At 30.0% G+C, this 27,353-nt stretch overlaps 1 protein-coding gene across 4 annotated transcripts in view; it reads right to left on the reverse strand.

Annotated features, from left to right (window-relative positions):
• The window catches only part of KDM6A (lysine demethylase 6A), a 240,344-nt gene that overhangs the window by 60,772 nt on the left and 152,219 nt on the right, over window positions 1-27,353 (reverse strand). For all 4 annotated transcript variants that reach the window (XM_074300796.1, XM_074300793.1, XM_074300795.1 and 1 more), the window contains exons 8-10: window positions 24,546-24,580; window positions 6,206-6,299; window positions 2,368-2,494 (exon numbers count right to left, since the gene is read on the reverse strand). In XM_074300796.1, the coding sequence (XP_074156897.1) occupies window positions 2,368-2,494; window positions 6,206-6,299; window positions 24,546-24,580 (256 nt within the window). The remainder of the gene's footprint in view (window positions 1-2,367; window positions 2,495-6,205; window positions 6,300-24,545; window positions 24,581-27,353) is intronic.

Genomic DNA, 27,353 nt, shown 5'->3' on the forward strand with positions numbered 1-27,353 from the left:
CTGTACATAAAACCAAAAGCCATTCCTCAGAAAGTTCTCAAGAGTACTGTAAACTATTAATAACTGAAAGTGAATCAAGTCACTAATCATAAATAATATATGCAAATCAAAACAACTCTTGAGTTTTCATCTCAATATGTAACAATTTGGTCAAGACAGTAAGAGTTGTTTGAAGTAAATCTTATGAATAATAAGAGCTAGTATCTTTTTAAAAATACCAACTCTGTGCTAAGTATTTAATAAACATTATTTTTCTTTGTTTCTCCTAACAATCCTGGAAGGTAAACATTATTGTTGTCACTCACATTTTAATGTTGAAAGTCATTTGGCCAAGGTAACATAGCTATTAAGTGGCTGAGATAAGGTGTGACCTCGGATCTTCTTGACTTCAGGCCTAAAGTTTTGCACACTGGAATCAGCAAGCTATTTTTGTTTAAATTTTTGGGGGAAACAGTAAAGTAGAAATTCACTGTGAACTATAAGTTACATAAGTGACTTAAAATGCAATCACTATGGAAAGCAAATAAAAATTATGCTAAGAGTGTCAAATGTCAGTTCTCTTTGACCTCAAAATCCCAGTACCAAGTATACACTTTAAGGAGCTTGAAGACATAAGAAGAGATCTAATTAATATTACAGTCTTCAGTATCCTTTTTGCAATAGCAAACAACCCAATACAAAACAGATGTCTATTTGGGAATGGCAAAGCAAATTGTTCCATACAAAAACAAAGGACTGTTTTTGAGCTATAAAAATGATGAATGAAAGACAATAACGTTTATATGAAGTGATAAAAAGTGAAACATGTAGGCAAAGGAAAACAATAAAAATGGTGACAACAATAATGTAAATGGGAAGATTTTAAAAAAAAATTACACTGTGACCCCCAAAATAAGTTTGTTGTAATTCTAATGAACAAGGCTGATCACCCCTCTCCCACTTAGGAAAAAAATATGAAAAATGAGTAGGATATTACATGTGATTTAAAATTTGTCTGTAGTGCTTGGTTTTGCTGAATTATTCCTCCCACCCCCCCACCCCTAGTAGTAAATAGGAATTTTTTATTAGGAATAGGAAAATGGAATGAATACCAGGAAAAATTCCGATATATATTGGATGTATAGTTCTGGGCCAGTAACTTAACTTTTCTCTAAGCAAATAAGATGTACAAAAAAGATACCAACTTATATTTTATATTATATTTAATTTTTGTATTTAATTTTTATTTTATTTTCTATTTTATTAATTTTTCTATTATATTTAATTTAATATTATATTTAATTTTTCTGTACTCATAAAATCAAATCAGATTTCTGTCCCTTTTTAAAAATAATGGTAGGGGGAGAAGAGAAGAAGGATTTATTAAGAAATGGAAATGCAGTTAAAGGGAAAAACAATTTAGAGAGTATCAATAAGAGAATTTTCATCAAATCAAAGGGCTCATTATTAAACAAAAAATACATTTTACCATTCAAAGTAGAAATTTTACATGGTATCATCCAATAACTTACAGTTGAATACAAACATTCTTTCCTACTTCCCTTCATGCTACTATGTCTATTTCTTGATTTTTAAAAGTTAATCATACTACATAAGATATTCTTGACCTCAAGTCATGATCTTGGTTTTTAAAAAATATTCTGACAACTATTATTCTATGTAATTAATTTTCTTTGTAATCCTATATATTTTGTGAATTAAAACATATTAAAATAACATGTATTAAAATATATTATTCTTTTAAGAGATAACAGATTTCAATATAAAAAAAGTTAAGAACTTTGTACTAGATGATCTCTCTGGCAACAATAAAAACAGTTTCTGTGGTGTCTTTTAAAGTAAGAGATATATGTTCCCATGTTAAGTCAGAAAAATGATCTTTAAGATAATATTAACATAACAATATCTTAGGCATCCAAGTCAAATCTACTTTTATCAACATCTCATTAAATACAATATAAAGTGCAAAGAAAAACTATACAACTAAGGCAAAAGCTACGTTATTAAGAGAGAAATTAAAATGATTATTAGTAATTATTTAGAGTTAACATCCAATCATTTTTTAAAAAGTCCACAAAGATAAATACAGTGAAATAAAAGCCATGGGAACAAAATAAAACATAAAAAGAAAAAAAAATTTAAAAAGGTCATTTAGAACAAAAGGTAATATTGTAAGAAACAATATGAAAATTGGAGCTGTTTATTTTATTTTTGCAATCTATCAAACTTATTGCAAATTATTTTACAGGAAAATTAACAGATTATGAGTCTAATTTTAGCTTCACATATTATAGTATTTTAAAATTAAATTCAAATTCCCAAAGTGGAATTAAGAAAAATGCTTTAAAAACACTGAACAAAACTCACCTTCCGAGGAAATACCAGGACTGGCCAGAGTTAGGATCTGCCTCTAGAGATTTTTGGAGATATTGAATAGCATAGCTTTCCTTGGTAGCCTTGTCTCCCAGCTGATCCACAGTGTGATGCATCCACCCTACAATAAAATTTCAAAAATAATCACCAAAACTAAATTATTTAAATGGTGGCCTTGTGTATTAAAAAACAAAACAAACAAACAAATAAACAAAAAAAGATTACTAACCACATCATCCTCCCCCCCCCCATTCTCCTAGAATCTTTTTTTTGGGGGGTGTGGGGGTGGGGTATCTATAATAAAATAAAACCACCTGTCTGGCTTTAGAAGATCTACAAAATCTGGTTCTAGCCTACCATTCCAGACTAACTGCACATTACTACTGTTCACTCAGTTTCCAATCTAAGCACGTCTGCCTTTTTGCTATTTCCATTTCCTTGGATTTTGCAAAGACTACATAGAACACTCCTCTTTCTCTTCATACTTAAAATGCAGAATCCCCAGCTCCTTCAAAGATAACAGTACAGAGGAATTATATCTTGATAATCACATTTTCCCTAGTGTCCTCTCCTATAATGTAATGTACCTTATTATTTTATACAATGAAAACTGGGTATGAAATGTTAACCTCTTTTTTTTTTTTTGAGTTTTAATTTAGTAAAAAGCAAAGTGGCAGTATTCTAGTAACAAGAACCAGAGATGAATACGGGAAAAACCTTAATATTATAGCCCCAGATCAACCACTAATTAGGCATATGAGCTTAAATGATTTACAAGTTTACTGTAATTCAGTTTATGCATCTGTCAAAAAGGAATTATATTTGCTGTCTTACTAACATAATAATTATGAGCATAAACAAGATGACAGGGAAACAAAGTGCTTTGAAAAGTTATAAATACTACACAAAGGGAAGGCATTATTAAACATTTTTATTTGTTGGGTCTATCAAAAAATTTAGGTGTGATGCAATCTTAAATTCACCATATAAATCTACAAATTCAGATTTATAAAATTACACAGCTAACAGTTTCTACAGTACTTAATTGGCTTATGAAACAAGAAACATAGGCATCAATTACTCTGACATTCAGTTTTATACAAAATTTAGAAATAAGAATATTAATTGGAAGACTTGAACCTAGGTTTCCTGACTCATAAGCCAGTGATTTTCCATTAAATTATCTCCTGGAAAGCAATCAGAATTACTAACTGATCTGAATGAACTCAATTGTTCATTTGGCATAATAAAAATCATACTATAATGGGAATAGGGGAATATCCCCCCACCACCACCTGAGTATAGCTCAAGCTAACCAGTATTATTTTTCCCTATTGACTTTTTTTCTCTCTCCCACCCTCTCCAAGAGTGGACTATGTAGTATATTTATTAGTGATTTTTTTTCTAATATTTTTAAAAAGTCTAAATTGTAGTCAACACAAATTCAGTAATTTTTTGTAACCTCTTCTTAGAAACTGAAATTAATAAGTAAAAAAATTGTGAATATCCCATCCAGTCTATTTTCTAACATATAAATGCCCTTCTTGGAGACATTTTATGTAAATAAGATCAATTTTGAAATAAAAGTGCTTCCCACAACCACAAAATATCAAGAATGTACCTTCTGCACATAAAAGGTTCAACTCATCTAAGAAAATAGTCACATCAGTAATTTGTTTTAAATTTTATTATATTCAGTGCCCTCTCTCTTCTAATCCTATTCTAATATTTAAATGATCATATCAAACTGTCTGGGTTACTTAAATCTTTAATCTGTGACATATATAGTTCCTCCTAAACTGTAAAGTTTCTAGGACAGACCCAGAAATATCTGCAGACAAACCTAAATTTAAAATTCATGAAAACTGTGTATCAGTAAGTTGGTCATTAAGAGGTAATTTTCAAAAAATTATGTATGTAAATATTTTGTGGGTTGGTCCACAGAAATTCATGAAATAGAAGAATACCTGTGGAAGAAGTATCCATAACAATGAAAACATAGATTTTCTGAAAAACTATAAGGATAAGAATGTCTCATCTAATTGATACATGGACATTAAAGCAGTTGTATTAAACTATTTACAAATATTATAGAGGTATAAGTTAAAGTGATGGAAAAAATGATTCTTACTATTCTCAACTTTCATCACTGGTGTCAGTTTACTATTAGTAATGGGAATAGCAGCTGCTATGATATTTTCTTATTAGTTACTGCTTAAAGGGCAATAGCAAGCTACTTTATGATGGGAAAAGCTCAGTTGTTCATATTATCAGGTACATAAAAAAGTGTTTGTTTGGTTTTTTAAAGGTTATTTTTTATTCCTTGTACATCAAACTATGAGAAATTGCCACTTATTTTTCCAATCCATTTAAAAGTGTACAATGTTATATATTTTAATATATTTAAAATGTATTGGACAACCTGCTATCTAGGGGAGGGAGTAGGGGAAGAAGGGAAAATTTTGGAACAGAAAGTTTTGTTAAGGGTCAAAGTTGAAAAATTATCCATGTATATGTTTCGTAAGTAAAAAGCTTTAATAAAATTTTTTTAAAATATAGAATGTTATTAGCATCAGAATATAGGATAAAGATAAAATCGCACAAATTGGCATATTACCTTTTAATAATTTCTTTGATAAAGTGAAGATAAGAGCTACAAGGCCAATTTTTATCCTGCATACTGCTAATGATATCATTAATTTTTATTAAATAAATGATATTAGTCACTAAAGCAGGCAGTTATGTTTGAAAGAAATAAAGTTATAAATGGGGAATGAGAAAAAAAAATCAGAGTGGAATATTGGGATATGCTAACTTAATATAAATAAATACTGTGTATAATGAACAATGAAACTGGATAAAGAGCAAATATATTTACCTCTAATGTTTTATGTTGCTAAATTAAAATTATTGAATAAAAAACTTTTTCATCACAAAAATGAAAGGTTTGTTTCAACTATAGTTAAAAGCTATTTTATATGAACAAACTAAGTAGGTTAATGGGTTAGCTTATAAAAGGACAAAGTATTATTTCTATACTTTATGCTTTTACAGTCTAAAATGCTATTATTTCTAAAATAGAGTACAAATGATATTAAGGAATCATGAAGTAAAAGATACTAATTGAGTAAAAAAATATATTATTAAAAGAATTTATATAGTTTAAGAGAAAACTGAATTTACAAAATTCATTTAAAATTTTGTTTAAAATAGTACCATCAATATTAACCAAAATATAAATACTGGGTAAGAGCACCTTGACACGGTATGGAGATAAATTATACTCTCTAAAAACGGTCTCCAAAAAGATTACATAAAAAGAGAATCAAAGTAACATCATCCAATTAAGTATAAAAAGTAAAGTGCATAGAATAAGCATCCCTATTTCAGGAAGGCCTGTCCTCTTTTTCATATTAAGGGTAATACAAAAATAATTTTTTTTTGAAATGGCAGATATCTTATTGTTTATATGATTGTATTGTTTGTATCATAATGTATTATCACCTTTAAAATGAAGATGGTTTCAGAAACTAGTGTTTGTTAAATTCTATGAAATTCACAAAATATTTCCATTGTTACTTACTATGGATAAAAACCATGAAAATTTGGCAATGCTTTATTTACCTCTATATGTTAGTTTCTTAAATGAGTCACTGAATGGGTTTCTGTTTAAACTATAGTACTAATAAAAATTTAAAAAATACTTCTAAACAGTGGATTTCAAATAAATGTGCTAGGAATGTTAAGCAAAAATATCAAAACAACCACCTAAAATATCCAAATAAAAAGGGAATGTGTATAATTAGGGGTAAACCAAAATATTTTTACATACCTAACTGTTGTAAGACAGTTGCTTTTACTTGTGCAGGAAGGTTTTCTGTCTGCAAAAGTTGTTCATAAGCTTCCTTTGCAGAGTGATACTTTCTCTGCAGAATGGATGGAGGGGAGGGGAAAGTTAAAGAAAAAGTAAATGAAACTTGATAATCCTTTAAATAATCACTCATTAATAGAGATCTTTACAAAGCATTGGAACCAATTATTTTAATTTTTTCACCTCAAAAGAGTTATTAGACAGTTTATTTAATGTGTAAAACTCCTTTACAATTTAATCATTATCTAGTTTAAGATACTAAAAGCTATTTAAAAGGGAAAAGTAAAATACAGAGTAACTCCCTAATGTGGTTTATTCAATTTATACCTCTATATAATTGACACTTTAGCCTCCAACTAGTAGCCCAAATTTTGTGTGCCAAGTTTCCTATTAAATCTAGCATTCAGAAATACCCAGTAGCATAAAAAACTGAATAGCTTATTACTTATCAATTTGCCAATATCCCAAAAGGTACAAAAGAACTAAAACAATCTAACATTCTTATTGTCTAGGTGTAAAATTCCTATAAAGGCTGATATTCTCTACCCTAAATTATAAAATCTGACTAAAACCTATTTGATAATTTAAAGGCCAGTTTAAAAAAAAAATAAGATAGTAAAGCAAAATGCTACCTACTATCCCCCTAATTTTACCCAACTTAATGAAGAACTAGGGGGAAAAAAGTTTTGATCCAACATAATGACTCATTGCTTTATAGGATGTAAAAGATAAAAATTATAATACTGTGGGCTATGTGGTGGGGCACTGTTTGAAAATCTTATAAACCCATAATTTTGGAAACCTTAATTACTTGTCTCAGAAATCTAAAAACCATGAAGGTTTTAAAGAAACACTTGTCTTGCACATCAAATTCTCTCTCCTTTTCTCTCCCTCCTTACAGAAACTGAGCAAGAGTCATAACCTTTGTATCTAAGAGTATCCCTCTGTAAAATGGATAATTTGATTTCTCTAGCTCTTAAAGAGTTGCTGTGAATGAGATAATAAAAGTGTTTATAAAATTTAAGAAGCAAGAAAAGTATAACTGAACAGTTAACTATTAAAAAAGGATTATCAGAGTTTGACTTACATTATTCTACAATCAATAAATAAGCAGGCCTAGAAAGTAATCTTTTAACTTTAAAGTACTTCAAAGCAAATCCTTTTTGGAACTTTTTCATGTATAGCACTTTTCATATAGTTAAGTATTCAATATTATGTTAACTTGTATATGGGTCTTTCCATAGTTTCACAAGATCACTTTGCATTTTATCTAAAAACATCATACTAACTTATGACAACACACATTTGTATTTATTGAACATTCCCCAACCCCACTGCCTTTTCCATGAACTTCATTTCTAGTTTAAAAATCCCTCTCTTCCTCAAAAGCAAAGGAAAGCACCAGATGAAATTAAAAAAAAAAAAAAAAAAAAAAAAAAAAAATCATTGCTGAGTACAAATTTAAACTAGCTACAAAACAGTATAAATTTCTATGTTGTTTAAGTATTGTGGTAAAAAAAATGAGCTATTCATATAAAGTAGGAAAAGAACACATAAATATATTAAAATATATTATTAGCTTGGTAATTAAGCAAAAATACATTTGCTAATCTTGTGACCCTCCAAAATGGGGCTCAGAAATTGTCTATTGCAAACATATCAAGTTTGAAGGTCTATTTAACAAATAAAATTACCCATAGGATCCTACAGTTGGTACTCTCAGAAGTCATCTTGCTCAACTTTCTCACTTTCCTAAAGTGATAGTGATTTACGCAGGGTCAGAAATAAGAAAGCATCAGAGCTGAGAAGTTTCTAACCTCAAAGGAAGAGCTACTGCTAGATAGCAAGTTCTGTCCCCCTGACCTTATGCCACATGAACTATTTATACAAATAACAAAATATATATATTTCTATAAGTCATTTACTACCTCTCAACAAAAATACAAAAGCACCAAATAAACAAATTTTCCTATACAAATCAGATACAGGCAAAATCTAGATCTTAAAAGAACAGGGTTCAGTTCTCTAAACAAAATTTTTTCCAGGGATAGAAATTGAGAGAGGAAAAAAAATATATTACTTATTTTCTCTTCAAGGTAATAAATAATTTGCTAATACAGAAATGGTAGGTGCCAGTCATTAACCAGACACACACACAAAAAAAGGCACATTCAATAATATTCAATATTCAAAGCTTATAGTTTCTGGGGGGCATTGAATAAGAATAAGGTTGGGAAGTGGAAAATGTTCTAATAAACAGCCAGGAAGCTATCAAAAAGTTCATATACATTATATTAAACAGAAGAGTTTCTCATGTGTTTACTGAAAATATTATTATATGCAATTCGACTAAGCCAGGTCTCAAAGAACAAAACATAAACAGCAAATTAGAAGGTGACAGAAACTATGGGGCATATTCCATAATTAAATTTATTTTCAAGATCATGAATTCTAATAAAATAGGGTCATAAAGAATTTAATTTACATATTTTCAGGAATGCATCTATTCTGTGTATTTTACAGTGTTAACTGTATGAAAATTTAGAGTTATAAATAGGAGACATTTTTGGTGACCCTAACATTTTTAAACAACAAAAATTTATTTTATTTCCTTCTACTCCTCCATAATTGTGGTAAAGGTCTTAATCTTAAATTGCTTAAGAGAGAAAGAAATGAGTTTATTGTTTTCAGTTCCTACTTTTCTGAAAGGCATATCTTAAATGTCATTTAGTTCAAGCTTTATTTTATCAATCATCATTCAACAAGATTTCATTGCAAAGAGAGGTACAGATGGGAAGAACTGAAAATAAGTAATTTCTTTTCAATTAAATTATGACCGTTTTGGTTTAAAAGAAGGGGATATAGGCGGAATTTCCAATCTGTGTTCCTAGTCTCTGTGTCAAAAAGTGTCATGTTAGTTCATTAAAAATGGCCTGCTTTCCCCTTCTATCACCCTGGAAGGGACTCATTAATAATGCATCATAAGTCTAGAATTATATAATGGGTCACATCAATGGTTTGAATTTAGCTTGATGAAAAATTATTTTGGCCAGCCTATAAGAAATAATCATGTCCATTTTACTTTTGTAACTCCAAATCTGGCAGTGCTTTTTTAGATATTCCTACTGTTTACTACTGTTTAATAAATAATTTGTGTTTGTGGAAAATTATTTTATGCTCATATTTTTATTGTTGTTCCTCCTCAAACCCACTATTTCATAATAATAAGTGAACAGAATTTAAAAGCTTGTGACCCCTCTTTTCATTGTCATCTTTAAAATTTGAGAGGGCAATTAGGGAAGTAGTGATATATTATTTATTTTGATTCTATTCCCTCTTTTCAGAGAATATAGAAAGATGCATTAACAATCCATTTGGACAAAGTTATAATTACACAGGTTAAAATGTGGAAATAACACAATCAAAATATTGTAGTATAGTCCCTTTAATTAAAGGGGCTTAGATTCTAAAAGAAAAGAAAAAAAAAAAACAAACAAAACAATGATAAACCCCTACAACTCCCAAAAAAGTTAAATAATCAGAAATTAATTTTAAAATATGTATAACATGTTAGGATAAAGAATAGGAGAATAGTATGATTAATTCAGAGAATCTGATTACACCTGGTTAGATCACATTAGTCATATAGAAAAAGAAATGAACAGAAAAAGATAAAAGAAACCTTAGACTTAAATAAGTAAATAGAAAGGACAGTATTACAGAGAGGCTATACAGCATTAGCATTTATGTGACAAAAAAAAATTCCTATTCTGCAACAGACTAGTCTGCTTGTACCAGAGAGTACATCTTAGAGAAATGGAATGGAATAAGGGGGAGATGTATTACGGATGAATTGCAGGCTGAAGTTTAAAACTGAATGATCTTGAATTTCAAAATGAGAATTTGGGTATCATCCAGGAAACAAATAGAAGCCATTGAATTATGGAAGGGTAATTTGGGGTAAGATTGGTTAGTGGAATATAAAAAAGGCACACAGAGAATTGACTGGAAAAACAGAGAACTAACAGAAGGTTAATAGTTAACAGGTGTAAAGAAGGATCCTAGATTGAGAAAGACAAAGAATTTAAAAGTTTTCTTTGCAAAAAAAGCTTATGGAAATCTCTTGAGAGATAGTATTTTTTAAAAGGGGGGGAGGAGAGGGACCATATATATAATACCTGTTGCAATGCTGCAACAGACCTGCATTAAAATGGTATTAAGAATGGAAAGGAAAACAACTGGTTTTGTATCGATTACCAAACTTCATAATGTTCTCTAAAAAATCAATTTACCATTTCAAAGCAATTCAAACTCTAGCAACATTGGACTTTATGAAATTCATCTTGTTATATTAAATTTTAAAATTATTGCACAAACAAAACCAATGAAGCCAAGATTAGAAGGGAAATGGAAAACTGAGGGTCCTGATAAAGGGCTCATTTCTAAAATATATAGAGACCTGACTCAAATTTATAACACAAAACCATTCCTCAACATATAAACATCTAATTTTCAGTCAAAGGAATTAAAACCATTTCTAGTCCTATGAAAAAAAGTTCCAAATCACTATAGAGAAATGCAAAGTAAAAAACTCTGAGGTTTCACGTCACACGTCTTAGATTGGCTAAGATGACAGGAAAAGATAATGATAAATGTTGGAGGGGATATGGGAAAACTGGGGAAAAATGGATTGTTAATGCAGTTGTGAACTGCTCTTACCATTCTGGAACCTGGAATTTAACAAAAAGGGCTATCAAACTGTGAATACCCTTTGATTCAGCAGTGTTTTTCCTGGGCCTAAATCCCAAAGAGATCTTAAAAGAAGGAAAAGGACCCACATGCGCAAAATGTTTTGTAGCGACCCTTTTTGTAGTGACAAGAAACTGGAAGTTGAGTAGATGCCCATCAGTTGGAGAGTAGCTGAATGTTATATAAATGTAATGGGGACTGTTACTATCTACAGCTAACAATGAGAAGGATGATTTCAGAAAAGCCTGGAAAGACATGAACTGATGCTGAGTGAATAGAATCAAGTGAACACTGTACATAGCAACATCAAGATTATGTGACAATCAACTCTGATGGACATGGCTCTTTTCAACAATGAAAGAATTCAAGTCAATTCTAATAGACTTGTAATGGAAAGAGCCATCTGCATGCAGTGAGAGAACTATGGAAAGTGAATGGGGTTTTAAAAAAAATAGCATTTTCATATGTGTTGTTTGTTTGCTTGTTTTTAATCTTGTGGGTTTTTTTTTTGTTTTGGTTTTTTTTTTTTTTTTGGTTTTTTTGTTGAGAAGAGGCTGTTTTTCTCACACAGAATTATAAATGTGGAAAAGTTAGCACATGTTTAACTTATATTGGATTGCTTGCTGTGAAGGGAAGGGGGAAGTCAAAAAAATTTGCAGGGGTGAGTACCAATGCAGTTTGAAAAATAAAAAGCCACTATTTTTAAAAATAATTTTTAAGTAAATAAAAATCATCTTAATTTTGATGGTTGTAAAATTATAAAATTAAATAATATTTTGCTACAATTACTATAAAATATATATAGAAGGATGTCTTCTGAATATTTGAACATTTAATATTTGAACATTTTCAATTTATGTCTTTTCCTTTTCTTTTAGCTCAAAGGGTTCCTGGATTAAAAAGCATAATCTCTGATTAAAGGAATGGAAAAAAAAAATGGTATGAAATGGGGAAAAAAAAAACAAAAACATATATATATATATATATATACACACACACATGTATATGTGTGTCATCAACAAGTAATATAAAAAGCAGTGAAAAATACCTGTGACACTAAAGTAATAATAAATAAACTATAATATATTCACAGAATGGACCATTACTGTGATAAGAAGTTATAAAAATGAGAATATAAGAGCTCTTTTATGAAAGTAAGGCAATGTGAAGTGAACAGCAATAACAAAACTGAATACACTCAAAAGAGGGAAATAAAGTAAATATCCCCACTTTTAAGAAATTATATGTTTTATTAAAAACACTTAACAATAAAACAATCCAACTATATTTGGTTATTAATCACTAAATTGTTTCAGAAGTCTTAAAGAGGATTATTTGTATATAAATTCTCATTATCTTATGTATTTAAGAATTGTTATGTTTTTCATTCTACCGATTTTCTTTTCCACTGTATTTTTTCATAAAGGTCTTTTTAGATTTCTATGTATTAATTGGACTTTGATGCCTAACTGGTATAAAGATATTATTCTAATCATTCCCTAATATTGAGTATTTAGATTTAGTTTGGGGGCAATTATACTTAGTACAGTTAAGGAAATGTTTTAATAAATAGCCTTTCTTCATTTCTTTTTGATAATGCTTTCATAATATACAATAATCATGGAGTCAACAGATCAAAATTGTATTATTTTAGGGTGTGCTTCCAGAATGCTCTCCTAAAAAAAGTATTTAAAAGTTTTCAGTAACATGAGCAATAAACAAGTATTCCCTTCCTCCAAAAACTCTTGAGGTTTTTATTTTACTTCCCTCCCCCACTGATAAGAGAATAATGCTGCAATTGATTTAATCTGTATCTCTGATTATTTTTTAGATTATTACCAATATGCTTGAACTTTAGAAAATCAGTTTTAAAGGGGAGGGGAAGAATAAAGAAATTAAATGAAAGGTTACAGAATTATATATGACAAAACTTGACTCAAAATGAAAGTTAGTTGAATAAAGGTATCTTCCTTATTCCATAATAGATGTGTGCTCTGGGGGAGATATGAAATACTACATAAGATTGTCAAAATTCACATGCTGATTAGCAATTCTGTTAAAGAGCATTTTCCTATTTAAAAGGGATGGTGGTTTGGTAACTAAGATGTGGGGGAAGATGAGATTTGGAAATAAATGTGACAGGAAGAAAAAGCAACAATTAAAAAAAGGCTGAAAAAATTCAGCTCCGAAGTTGCTGTATTTTGAACATTTACTATGAATTTGGAATTATGACTGTGATACATATTTTAGATGACAAATATTTCTGTCATATCTGCCATAAATATATTCCCTCTGTAAATCTCTCTTAGCTTTAATCCTTCGATTTGTTCAAACAAGAATTCTTATTGCCCTTCTAAAACTGAAATAAATCTTACAAAATACTCTATTTTCACCATGGTATTGAGTTTTTAAAATCTTTGAACTTTTAAGAATCTTAACTGTAACTGACACAGTAAAATCCCATTAATGATAGATCATCAACAATTTTTTGGTGCCATAATTTTGATGGGAACTGAGTCTTATCATATATTTTCAAATTCACAAAGACCACCTTCAACTGATTTTTCTCTTGAGTATTTTTTTATATTCTTGTTAGTTTGCTTTACCATGTTCATTATGATTTTCTCTAGTTCTATACAAAAATACATTATATTGAATAGTAAGGTAGACAAAAACCTGAGAAGTGTTCTAACATTTACTAATATATTAATACGATGCTTTACATTAACATTTCATCTCCCTCTAGTAATTCTGGTCTTTCTTTAATTTGGTTATTTTAGTTTTAAGGTTATTCCTATATAAGTGCCATGTATTCCAAGGGCAGAGAGTGTCCTTAAAGGAACTCGAGCAACCAGGTAGCATAATCCCTTCACTTTACAGATAAAGAAACTGGGCCTGAGGTAGAGTTTGCCAAATGCAGGATTATTAAATCTTATTTATGACTTTTTGATCTTTGTTACAAGTAAATAAAAATGCAAAGGGTTTTTCTGTCTTCACTTTGCAATGTCTAATTTAGAATTGGTCTATTAAGAAAGATAGCTTTTAAAGATTAACACATGCAAATAATGATCTCTTCAATCACAATGTTAATGAAAAAGCACTTAGGAAGAATTAAAGACAGAGTAAAGTAGTACCTGTTCTCAACAAGCTTACCTTTTAAAAACTTGTGTAAACTATAAGGGGACTTTTCAGCACTGCCAACTTAGAAGGAAAGATCCAGTGATCCTTAAGGATTACTGGCAAACAAAGATTATACTAACATATACATATACATATACATATACATATACATATACATATACATATACATATATATATATATGTATATATATATATATATATATATATATATATATATACTCTTTTGAGTGTAATTTCCATTGATAAAACCATTGAATAAATTAATTTTTTCCTGTCCTAATGCAATTGAAAATGTATAACCCTAGAGAAATATCTGAATGATTCAAATAAAAATATGTGATGATAAGCTTCTTGTTTTGTAACTATCATCACCAAAAATGCTTTTATAATTTTTTCATTGCATATTACTTTGGCTTTTGGTTTATGATAAGATATATTTTTGTGTGTGTATTAAGGAAAGATATCTTTTCAATTATGTTTATGATCACTGCCAGTTTTTGCAAGGAAGGAAAGAAGGGAGAGAATAACCCCCCCCCCCAAAAAAAAACCACAATACTTTCTACATCTATTCATATAATTACATGTTGTCAGATGAGTTTTAGTTAATCCCATTTTTAGTCTTTCACTATGTTCTTCACTGCTGGCCTCTGTGAGGTGGTTATTCTCATTTATATTAAATGTCTTATTAACAGCAGATATGACTTTTAGCATTATTTCTCCTTTTCTGCAAAAATGGTATTTTTGTCCAAATAATAAACATGCTCTATTTATTAAAAAGATTATACAGCCCTGACTTCTTAGTGTATTGTTACAGTAAATGAAAGTAATAACACTTCTGTTAATCTGGATGATTTTCTACTCCTTGACAGACTTCAAGAAAAGATTTTGGGAATGCAAGAATTCCCTTCAGTATATTGTTACAGTAAATGAAAGTAATAACACTTCTGTTAATCTGGATGATTTTCTACTCCTTGCCAGACTTCAAGCAAAGATTTTGGGAATGCAAGAATTCCCTTCAGAAACAAAGATTTCTGAAGGGAATTCTTGCATTCCCAAAATCTTTGCTTTACACATGTGTTTCTTTGTATGTTCACAACTGTAAGAACTACACATTTGCTTAACTATGATTGATATACTTCAACTTGCAATTCTTTTAAATGTCACTTCAAAAGGTGGTTTTTCCCCATTTAATTTTTTTTGTTACAATTAAGTTCTGAACTATTTTCTTCCCTCTCTTCCCACCAGCCTCATTATTTGACACTCATTTCATTATCTGACACTCATTTAAAAATATGTGTAAAACTATATGGTACAGTTTTCTCTCTAGAAGTGGATAGAATCTTCCTGCTTGGGGTCCTTTATTTATAATGATAATAATTATAATATTGACAAGTTATAATTATAGTGGCTGTTCTCAATTATTTTGCAAATAATTCGTTACTGTATACAAGATTCTCTTGGTTCTGCTCATTTCACTTTTTTCCTTATTTCATGCAAGTCTGTTTTTCTAAAATCAATTTGTTAATCATCTTACTATTGTAAGATATATGCCATAGCTTGTTTAGCCATTGCCCAAATAATGGATATCTCCTAAGTTCTTTCCCACCATAAGGAAAGCTGCCATAAATATTTTGGAACATACATGTTGTTTACCTTTTTCTCTGATCACCTTGGGAAACAGACCTAATAATGATATTCCCGGATCAAAGGATACACATAGTTTTATAACTCCTCAAAAATCAAAAATTATTTTTCTTTGATTTATAATTATATAGGATTAATGTGGCCTGGTTGACATAAGCTGATGCACTTGATAAATTTTCTGTGGTCAGGCAAAGTCAATAGTTATAACTGGAAGAGATCCTTAAATTCCATTTATCAAAAGATAATTAAAAAAAAAAAAAAAAACTTAAGCATAATAAGACTGTGCCTTAATGCCACACAATAGACAAGTTACAAACAGAATTTAAATCTAGATCTTACTACAAATTGTGTGTTGTTTCCAGTCATACATTTTTTAAAAATAAAGACCACTAGAAATGGGTTTTTCTTCCTAATAAGGGAACAGAATATAATGTCTAGAACATTTTCCTCACAGTATCATATTCTTAGAACCCTAATTTATTTAAAGCATGTACTTCTACTTTTGTATCCTAAACTGCTGCATCATGTCTTTATGTTAAATAAATACATTACTTGCTTTAATTTCTGTAATTTGTTTACTACTAAATTTATCCAAAGTGATTTTTGAAAACATATTGTCCATACCAACTATTGATGCTTTAACTTGAGCTAGGGTGAGGGTTGAGGGAAGGGTGGATAGAGGGAGGCAAAAGAAGAGAGATTTCCTCAGCTGTTTTATGTTGTTTTAAGTTTCTTACTGAGCTGCCAGTGTTGATTTGTACTATGACAATGTGTAACTACAACAACAACAAAGTGTAGGAAAGAAAGAGCTAAAGATCCAATATAGAAAGTTATAGTCCCCTGTTGGGTTAAAATAGTAGAAAGACAGCTAGGTAATTCAATGGATAGAGTGCTGGAACTAGAGTTAGCAAGACCACAGAGTTTAAATCCAGTTTCAAGATACTTAACTAGTTGGGCCATCCTGGGCAAGTCTTTTAATCTCATTCCATGTTGTTTTGTTGTAAAGGAAGAATGAGACTGGACATCTCTCCTCATTTTAAAGGGATCATAAAAAGCAAAGAGCTTGTTCTAGAAGGAAAGAATTTTGTTTGGTGGGAGGTTTAGGCTGGACCAACAATTAGGGTTGAGGTTTAGGGTCCTGAGTATAAAGACTATGGACCAATTGCTTTTCATTCTAGGTGGGAGAGAGAAGTCTGGACAAAGGAATTAAGTATCACAATGGGAAAGGCCATTACTTGTGGAGTATTTTTAGGTGAGGGTACAGAAAGGATGAGATGAGGTTTCTCTGACTTCTTTAATTTATAATGAAAGGTTTGGCTTCTTCAAGAAAGCTTTCCTAGGCTACTGTAATCTTGATTTCACTCTTAAGATTATTTCTAATTAATTATACTCAAAAAGTTGTCAAACTGTGCATATGCTTTGATCCAGCAGTGTTACTACTGGGCTTATATCCCAAAGAGATATTAAAGAAAGGAAAGGGACCTATTATATGTGGAAGAATGTGGCAGACATTTTTGTAAATAACTAGAAACTGTTAATTGAATGGATGCCCATCAATTGGAGAATGGCTGAGTAAATTGTGGTACATGAATGTTATGGAATATTACTGTAAGAAATGACCAGAAGGATGATTTCAGAGAGGCCTGGAGAGGCTTACATGAACTGATGCTAAATGCAATGAGCAGAACCAGGAGATCATTATACACTTCAACAATACTATATGAGCATCAATTCTGATAGAAGTGGTTATCTTCAACAATGAGAGGATCCAAATAAGTTCCAATTCATCAGTAATGAACAGAACCAGCTACACCCACAACATAGCATTTCCACTCTTTATTATTGTTTGCTTGCATTTTTGTTTTTCTTCCCAGATTAGTTTTACTTTCTTTCTAAATCCTATTATTCTTGTATAACAAGACAACTGTATAAACATGCATACATATATTGTATTTAACATATACGTTAACATATTTAATATGTATGAGACTATCTGCCATATAGGGGCAGGGGTGCAGGGAAGGAGAGGAAAAAGTTGGAACAGAAGTTTTTGCAAGGGTCAGTGTTGAAAAATTACCCATGCATATTTTTTGTCAGTAAAAAGCTATTAAAAAAAAAAAAAGATTATCTCCAATTATCCAGTTAAGTATTTTGTTTGTAATTAGAAATTCAGTTGTTCTCCTTAAATGAATTGTAAGATACTTGAAAACTTAAAGAAAGGAAAGGGACCTATTATATGTAGAAGAATGTGGCAGACATAAATTTTTTTTTTTTTAAATTCTCAGCATGAAGCAAAGCACATGGCATTCAATAAATGCTTGTTTGAGCTTACAATTCTACAGGTTGGGTCAGTTGATAGGGGAGGGGCCACTTTTCTTCTACACAAACCTGATTTCTCTGATATGGGAGCAGGCAATGTCTTAGGATCAATAAAGTTCCAGTCCTCTTTTTAATAAAAATGTGCGGTGAGCTAAGTATACAGTCCAAGTCAGGAATAGGAATAGGATGGGAAGCCATAGTCTTGGTACCCAACCAAATTCATCCCAACTCAAAGTGAAAAGATAAATGGGTGTGAGTAGGAAATGGTTCCAGGTACGTCCCATAGCACAATCCACATACAGATGGATTTGTTTCTAGGTGGAAACAGTTTTCTTATGGCAGACCCACCTTTAGTGAGATTTCAATATATGCACTTAAAAGAAAAATCTAACAAAAACTTTTGAGTATTATACATAATTATTTATAATTATATTTCTAAAAATTGTGATGTTTCTATTGGATTATCTATGTTTATCAAGTACTATTTAAAAGCATTAAATTATAATAAATAATGGTGAGCATAAATAAAACCTGACTTTGAAACCAGGAATACCTGTGCTCAAGACCCACCACCCATGCATACATATTGGCTGTGTTGAAGCTGGGGAATACATTATTATTATAATACATTAGGCAACTCCTTAAATTGTAAACTGCAAAGTTAGTGCTAAGCTGAGTTTCCTTACTTGAGAACTCACTATTATAATGACAAAAGACCAGTCTAGTCTCTCTACTAGTTAAAGGTAATAAATTTTTAAAAGGAAGATAATAAAGACAATGAAAATGAAACGATGTCAAAAATAAACTGAGTTTTTAATGAGGACAAAAAAAAATTAAGACTGTCATGTGAGCACAAAAAGAAATATCAGCAAAGTCGAGTGGTTTGAGATAAAGATATCCAATTCATTTTAAGAAGATACTCAAGTGGAAACATTAAAAAAAATTTTTTTTTTTTTGGAAAGGGAGGATCAGCATCTCAGAAAAAGAAATAGATTTAGGAATAGTTTGCACAAATGTAATATTTGAAACTATGAGAACAACTAACTTTCCAGGAATGATTACAGGCTACTAATCAGAAAATCACATTCTAAATGTTGAAAAGCAATCAAATTTAAAGGGAAAATAGATGAAGCTTTGCCAGCAAAGGAGACAAAAAGTAAGAGTCAATAAAATAAGGTAAGCAGAGCAATCTTCTGGAGCCAAAGAAGAAGAAGATTTCAAGAAGGAAGGAATGTGTCAAATGCTTTTCACGTTATCAGGAAACTTAACTGAAATCAGATCCATAAGTAGATTATACTTCTTGATACTTTCATTAGAGGAACCACAATCTAAAAGAAGATTAATCAGTAAGAAAAAACAGAATTTGAACACATTGGATAGACTATATCCAATCTGAATCAAGCTTCCATATAATTTGATAATAATCGGGATAAAATGTCAATATTGAGACCTAAATTCTCAATAATGAAAATTTCAAAAAGCCAATAAAATAGCAAAGATTTATGATAATCTGCAAGTGTATAGTAAAAAGTGCTCAAGGATGAAGACAGATTTTTAAGGAGATGAAAAAGAAAGATTTGACACAAGATAGATGGAGAGGTGAAAGAGTCAACACATTTAGAAATGGATTTGAATTAAGTGGTAAGATAATAAAATGCTGACAATGAGTCATTGAAAAGCTTTCAATGTTCAATATGATATATTTACTAAATCAAGAAAAATATTTCAGCATTATCAGCTGTAATGCTCAAGTAATCAACAAAACAACCTTGTATGCCAAGTATTAGTAGCCCCACATTACAAAGGATGAGGATGAAATTTGAGGCTGAGTCACTAAATGATTTATCCAGAAAGAATCCAAGTGTTCTTGAGGCCTCTTAAAAGGTACTGAATTAAGTAATTTTGGGGCATTTAATAACTAATTATTTAATGGTTTTTAAAAATCTAATAATTTTATTATATAAAACATTAGTATTCTATTAATTTCATAATTATAATACCAAGAAAGCCATATTTCCAAACATGCTCTATTAATGAAGGCCAATTTGCTATACTAAATGACCCAAATAAAAAAAATTTTTTTACAATAGGGTAAGCAGTCAAAATAGTCTCAAAAGAAAGTGATTTCTGTTTTTTGTGTTTGTTTGTTTGTTTATTTTTTTGAAAGAAAAGGCACTGGATACATAGCAAAAGCACCAAGGAAGGAAAAAACAGGCAGGACCAAATATTTAGAACTTTCTTATAGTCGTATAAATTTTTTGCTGTACTGTTTATACAAAGTATGAACATCAGAATGGAAAATAACCACTGAAATCTTAAAAAAAGAATTAAGAGGTAAATGTTTTAACCTATAATTGTATAGGGCATAAATATTTATAAGTGAAGCAAAAATGAACATTAATACTGTTGTGTGTTGGGCACTAATAAAACATTGTTCCAACAAAGATAATGAAATTCAGGAAGTTTTCTACCAACATGAAAAATTACATAATGATCTGCTATATTATAACAGAGTTAATGGAATGCTAAGGGGTGGAAAAAACTTTTTAAAAACACAAACTTCTCTTAAAGAACAAATAAATTTTAAAGGTTTTACATATGTATGCTTCATACCACAACTGAGAAAAAAATATATTAGGGTATATGAACCCAAGTAAACTATTGAAGTTTAATGACACAGAACTTTAATATAGGATTTCCTTTATACTACAATGACCACTGAATATTGACCAAAATTTAAAATTGATTTAGGAATGTCATGAAATTTTCTGGAAAAGGATGACAAGAAAGCAGTAATAGAAATAATTTTCAAAGCCACTTGCATAATAGCTATATATATACATACACATACTTATTTATTTATTTGTTTGTTTGTTTGTTTGTTTATTTATTTATAAGATAAGGCAGCTACTACTAAATGAGTACCGAGAAAAAAGAACCATTATTGGTTACTTACATTCCTTTTGTAATAGAGATAAAAGTTCATATTTCTTTGGTACTTTATGGTTTAAAAGAGCTTTCCTCATAAGTCAAGGAATTAGGATAAGTATTATTTCTTTTCTTTTACAAAAGACTAAGAAGAGAAAAAATGACTTTTTATACTTTTATTTTTATTGTTATTATTTTATACTTTTTAAGTGACTTATTTATACTTACATTATTACATATATCTAGAACCCTACTACGTGTAAAAGTAAAATAAAGAGAAGGGTAGACAAACATTTCAATAATAAAAGTTAAGAATAATTGAAAGATTGTAATCATTAGTAAATAATGATAATGTTAAGGTTTGCAAAGTGCTTGACATATCTTGATTCTTGAAGGTGTTAGTATTCCATTTTATAAATGAGAAAACTAAGGATGAGTAAAGTGACATGGCTAAGATTATATAACTATTAAATTATTGAGGTACAAGAGTTCCTTCCTCACTCAAAGGCCAGCAACTCTACTAAAACCATCAAGCTGCTCATTTTGATATTCTACATTCTGAATATTCCCATTCTCCACTCTTGGTATTATCTTGCCTACCTTTTTTACTTTATAGAATCAATTACTATAGATATTTGCATTATCAGTTAGTATATACTTTTCAGGATAGTAAACAATTGAGTATTTGCTGAAAGAAAATTCCAATTGCCAATAAAGAAGTTAGCCCTTTTGGATCTCTTTCCAATTAAAGAAAGTTAACAAAGTGATAAACTGTTTATAATATAATTTGGCTTGAAACAAAGAGCATAAAGGTTTTCTTTCTCCCATAATTAAGATTTTCCACAAGACAATATACTGATACAAAACTGATAAAAGCTCCGTGGGGTTGAAGAATGGTTAAAAGATTTTATTTAGACCTTAAATCGCTATAACTTGATTTATCTTTAAAATTCCTCTCTTTAATTCTTATAGAGTACTGAATTCTGGTAAATATTTGGCTCAAGAAAATGTAGTCAGTAGTGACATGCATTAAAACTTCATAAAGTCAGTGCAATTACATTTGAAATGTAAATTAAGTATATGGTGAATTTTATTCAGTGTTTTAAATAAAAGCATAAAGTCATGTAAACTAAATATCAATCTATCTTCTTGCACATATTTTACAAGAAAAACATACTATATAACTACAAACTCCTTACAATAAAATATAGGATTACAAAGTTTTCTTTTAAAAGTTTTGGAGCAAATTTTTTTTTCCTGTATATCTTTTAAGTTATTTAAAAAAAAAAAAAAAAAAAAAAAAAAAGGTAAGGCAATGAGGCAATATGGAAAAGCTCATCTGACATAAAATTGACATTGCATAGAAGACTAAAAATAATTATTATATTTAACTTGATGCCTTTAACCATGGTTTTTAATCAACCATCTATCACAGTTTATTGATACTACAATTATAAACCAAGCTATAGAAATGAAAAGCTTATTTCTAAAGAGGCAGCAAAAATTAAGAGATGCCAAATAAGCATAAGTTTCAGATATGCCCCCCCAATGCCTTAAAAGTTTATCTAAAATAAGTTTCCCCTGGTATGTCTTAAGGACAAAAGAGTTTAGTGTATGTACCCCAAATCTGCTTTCCATTCTTTCCTATATTTTAAAAGTACCACCCCTTCAATTTCTATGTCACTATATTGTTAGACCCCAAGATACTTTCATTAATTAATAAACAAATACAAATTAATTACTTTCATATAAACAAAATTGAAATACAAGGAATAGAAAATATATTCTCCCTTTAATGGACTGGAAGATTTCAATCAATGAACAAAGTTTAATAATATGTTCTAAAGTTTCAATTTGGGTACATAGCAAGGATTACTTACTAGATTCAAGAAGGCTGAAAATTTTCAAAATAAAGCTTATGGTGAAGGAAAAAAAAAAACAATCAACTTCTAGACAATGTCTACTTTATTCAACTGTTATTATGTCTATTATTATTCTTCAATGGCCTAAAACTTTTTATAATTCAAAAGACTCCTCAGACCTAAATATCAAGTTCCATATCAACCAAGAAATGCAAAGGAAAACAGTAATTATTGGTGGACAAATTCCAAAATAAAAACTTTTTACCATCTACTTGTGGACAAATAACTTGTAACAATTTCTTGGTTATAGGCTACTTAAATTCTTCTTCCTAAAGGGCTGGTCTAATGTCACCAGATAACCCTTCTCCAAATGCATTGCAATAAACTCCAGTTGTTCCCTATTAACTATAGAACAAATACCTTTTCAGTTCACATCTTCTTTCCAAATCTCTACATACTCTAAGATTCAATGACAATGATCTTCTCAAGTTAAAACATTCTATTTTATTTCCAGACTATATTTTCTCAATCTCCAATGCCTAAAATATTTTCCACTCCTCAACCTAACGCCTGCCCCCCTTTCAAGCCTCAACTAAAGTTCCACATTATACAAAAAGCTTTTCCAGTCCTCAATATTAGTGTCTTGCCTCTAATATGGTTTCCAATTTATTCTACATAGGTATTATTTATACCCAATTAAATATTGTCCCATCATTATAGACTGAAGGCTCTTAATAACTAATAATCAAGGACTGTTAAGGTTTTTTTAATTATTTTACTTTACTTGAATTCCTCCCACTAAAAAAAAAAGTGCTTGGCACAAACCAGGCATTTAATGCATGTGCATTTCTGGATCAATAATCCCTATTATAAGTATGTTCCAAAGAAAGAGAAATTAATTTTAACAGTCATGGGAGAGGAGAGGGAGGGGTACGATGAGGCAATTGGAGTCAAGTGACTTGCTCAGGGTCACACAGTTAGGAAGTGTTAAATGTCTGAAAACAAGATTTGACCTTTGTTATAAAGACTATTTTAAGGAAAAAATGAGTTAAAAGGAATAGCTAACCTAAAATAAAGCAGAATATATGACCAAGAAGATAAAAATTACAGTCTCAAACCCTCTTTGTCTGTCACCTAATTATGATGCACCCAGAAAGTCAAATAATTTATTTCTGACATCAAAATAATTGTTCTATTTAATAGGGTAATAAATAGAATATATAGCTTTTCTAAATAATGTGGGGAATCGAAGTAAATCTGCTTTATAGAAATTCAAAATTATTTTGGAAAAAAAAGACTGCATACTTCACTAAATATCAGCATAAGAGAAAACAGTGATAATAATTTGTAAATAACAAATTCGCCTTTTATCTTTCTTGTGTGAAAACAAAAAAATCCTAAACATCCAGAAATCTTAAATAAGTTACAGAACTACAGTATCTAGTACTTAAAACAAAAAAACTCACCCTTCTCAAATCTGCTCATTATTTTTCATAAACTACTATCTAAATTTCTCAACAACATAAACACACCCACAAAGGTCTTTTAAGATGTTTACATATATGTGACTTTACAAAATAAATTTATTCATAAGAAAATTAATAAAATGGGTGGGGGTGAGGAGGTTTTAAAAAGTAGAAAACTAAAACACACTTACCCTGAGTTTCATACAAGTGGGCAATGTGAAATTGAACTGCAAAGGATCAGGGAAAGTAAAAATCAATTACAAAAACCACAACAGTTAATAAGTATTTAAATATATAACATTAATAGGGGGAAAAGGAAAAAAAAAAGAAAAGAAAAAACATAAATTTCCATTAACTACAGATGAAAAATTAGCTTAAAAATAGTTTCAATGCATTATATAATTTATACTAAAGTTCGATGATGAAGAAGTAAGATCTTCAAGAAATAAGATCCAGACTATTTTGAATAAGAGATTCATGTTTATGATTCTGACCTCAAACAAATCAAAATATTTTGCAAAGAACAGCTTTTTTCACTCTTTCAAGTAAATGAAGGCAATGTCAAGCATGTCAAATATTTACTTCGTGATGAAGTTTTTTAAAAGTGAGATGCTACTAATTAGCAAATACAAAATCAAATAATGAAATGGTCAGATGTCATTTCTTCCCTTATTTTATACCAGATTTCATTTGAATTTTATGACATTTTTAACATCCCTTCCACCGCCCCGCCTCAAGACTAGAAAATGAACACCTATATGGATTTGTTCTATTTATATTTTATTTAAAGTTTACATTTTACTGAAAGAGTTTTTTGGGGGTGGAGATGGAATAGATAGGTAGAGAAGGGAGATATGAAATGATAAGAGAGGATCAGAGAGAGGACCCTAGTGATTTCACTGGTAATAAGACTGCTTTCCCAGTGAGGAAATTCCTCTACCAAAGCCAGGGATATTTATCTTGAACTTAAAGAAGTATCATATTCTTACTCTACTTACTCTTTTTCTCCTCAGAATATTTTTAAGTTAATACTATATTATGAAGAGAACTATTACACTGGTAGCTATCAAAGTATCACTTTTTTTTTTTTTAAAGCAAGTTCATGGACCCCAAGTTAAGAATGTCTTTCAAGAATTTGCCATAAGCTCTGTAAGTTTAAAGGACTTGCCCCACATCCACAGTGTGGATCAGAAGCAGCATGTGAACAGCTAGGTCTTCCTAATATCAAGGCCAGCTTTCTCATCTACTACTCCATAGAAAGAAAACAGAGAACTTAAGTTTTATATAACAATCTTAGGAATTAAGTATTTTATCCTAGAAGTACTAAGAAAAAATATATTGAAGTTTTTTGTTTTCTTTTTTTTTTAATTTTGAGAAATGATGCATTCAAACCAGTGATTGAGATTATTGTGGCAATTATGTGAAAGATAGATTGAAAATTGAAAACAGGAAGAAATGAAAAGGTTGTTATAATAGTTTAGTAAAAAGACAATATAAAAATGAACTAGTCATCAGAGTGAAATGAAAAGAATGGGATAAATGACAGACTGAAAGGTGAAATTTAAAATCCTGGCATCCAGTTGGATAATAGGTAAATGAGGCAGTCATTAAGTCAAAGATAGTATTATGACTACAAAACCTACAAGCTTGGTGGCATCTGTAATAAAATCATGTAAGTTTGGAGAGAAAAGAAGAGGTTTAATAGAAAAGATTATGTTTGGGTTATATTGATTTAGAGGAAATAATTTAAAAATGAAATAGAAATGTGCAGGAGGAAATGCTGTAGATGCTAAATTGCATTTTGTAAAATAAGAGTATGAAACATAATTCTTTCTCAGGAGGAAAATGAGGAAATACATTGCCAGTCAAATCAGGATTTTTTTGTCTTCTCTCCCAAGTTTCCACAATAATACCCAATTCCCTTTCCAACAATGGCCTATATCAGAGAAACCAAAGTATGTCACAAAACACTCACAGTTTTTCATGAAAAACCTGAGACTCACTAGCTATTAACTAGTTACCTATTAGAACATGATGTTCTTAAGAATCTTTTGCTATATTATTCCCCTTTGCAAATAATCAGTTACAAGATCCAGCTGTTTTTCCCTAACTACTAAATATATGCAACATGGTAAATGTGAAATAATTGTTGGACATGGAGCCAAAAAATTCCTAGCTTCCTATTTTCCCTTGAAGATTACAAGTTGTCTGATCAAGCATTAATTTAAACTCTAGACATGCCATTTCCTTTATCTATAATTTATCTATAAGACCTTGGCACCTACATAAATATCAATTATTGTAATTTTCACTTGAATCTGACCATTATTTTACAAAACAAGCTGACAGTGGATAAAACACTGAAGAATATACAGGAGTTCAAAAACTTGAAGGGACATAGCATCTCAGATTTGTAACTGGCAAACATTTTCACAATTAACTATAAAATTTAGGACCAGAAAGTTGTCCTAGATAAACATTTTATTACTTCTCCTTTCAATTAAAAAACAAAAAGAAAAACAAAAAACAATACTTAAAAAAAATCAAAAACAACAAATCAACCTCCATTTCTTGTTACCATATCCTGTGTAGACTTCTGATTACTGTAAATTTCTTGTAGCCAAAACAGCAGAAAACAAACTAAAACCAAAAATAATCCAAAGAAAAAAAACATTCATTCATTCATTCATTCATTCTCTCTCTCTCTCTCTCTCTCTCTCTCTCTCTCTCTCTCTCTCTCTCTCTCTCCCTCACCCCCCCCCCCCAAAAAAATTAGGCTTCTCAGATAATTTTCTGCCCTGGTTTACTAACAATAGGAATTCTCATTCTCACTTCATTTCAATTTCTCTATCTGTTTGTTGCCTAATTTCCTCTTTAGCTCCTTATTCAGAAGTTCACAATTTCACCATGCCCATTGCCTTGGATTGTTAAGGATTGATGAAAGCAAAATAAAGGAATAGGAAAAGTAGAGAAGGGGGAAACTATCATAATGAAATCATG

This window comes from Sminthopsis crassicaudata, chromosome 3 (genome assembly GCF_048593235.1).
Source record: "Sminthopsis crassicaudata isolate SCR6 chromosome 3, ASM4859323v1, whole genome shotgun sequence".
Classification (NCBI taxonomy): domain Eukaryota; kingdom Metazoa; phylum Chordata; class Mammalia; order Dasyuromorphia; family Dasyuridae; genus Sminthopsis; species Sminthopsis crassicaudata.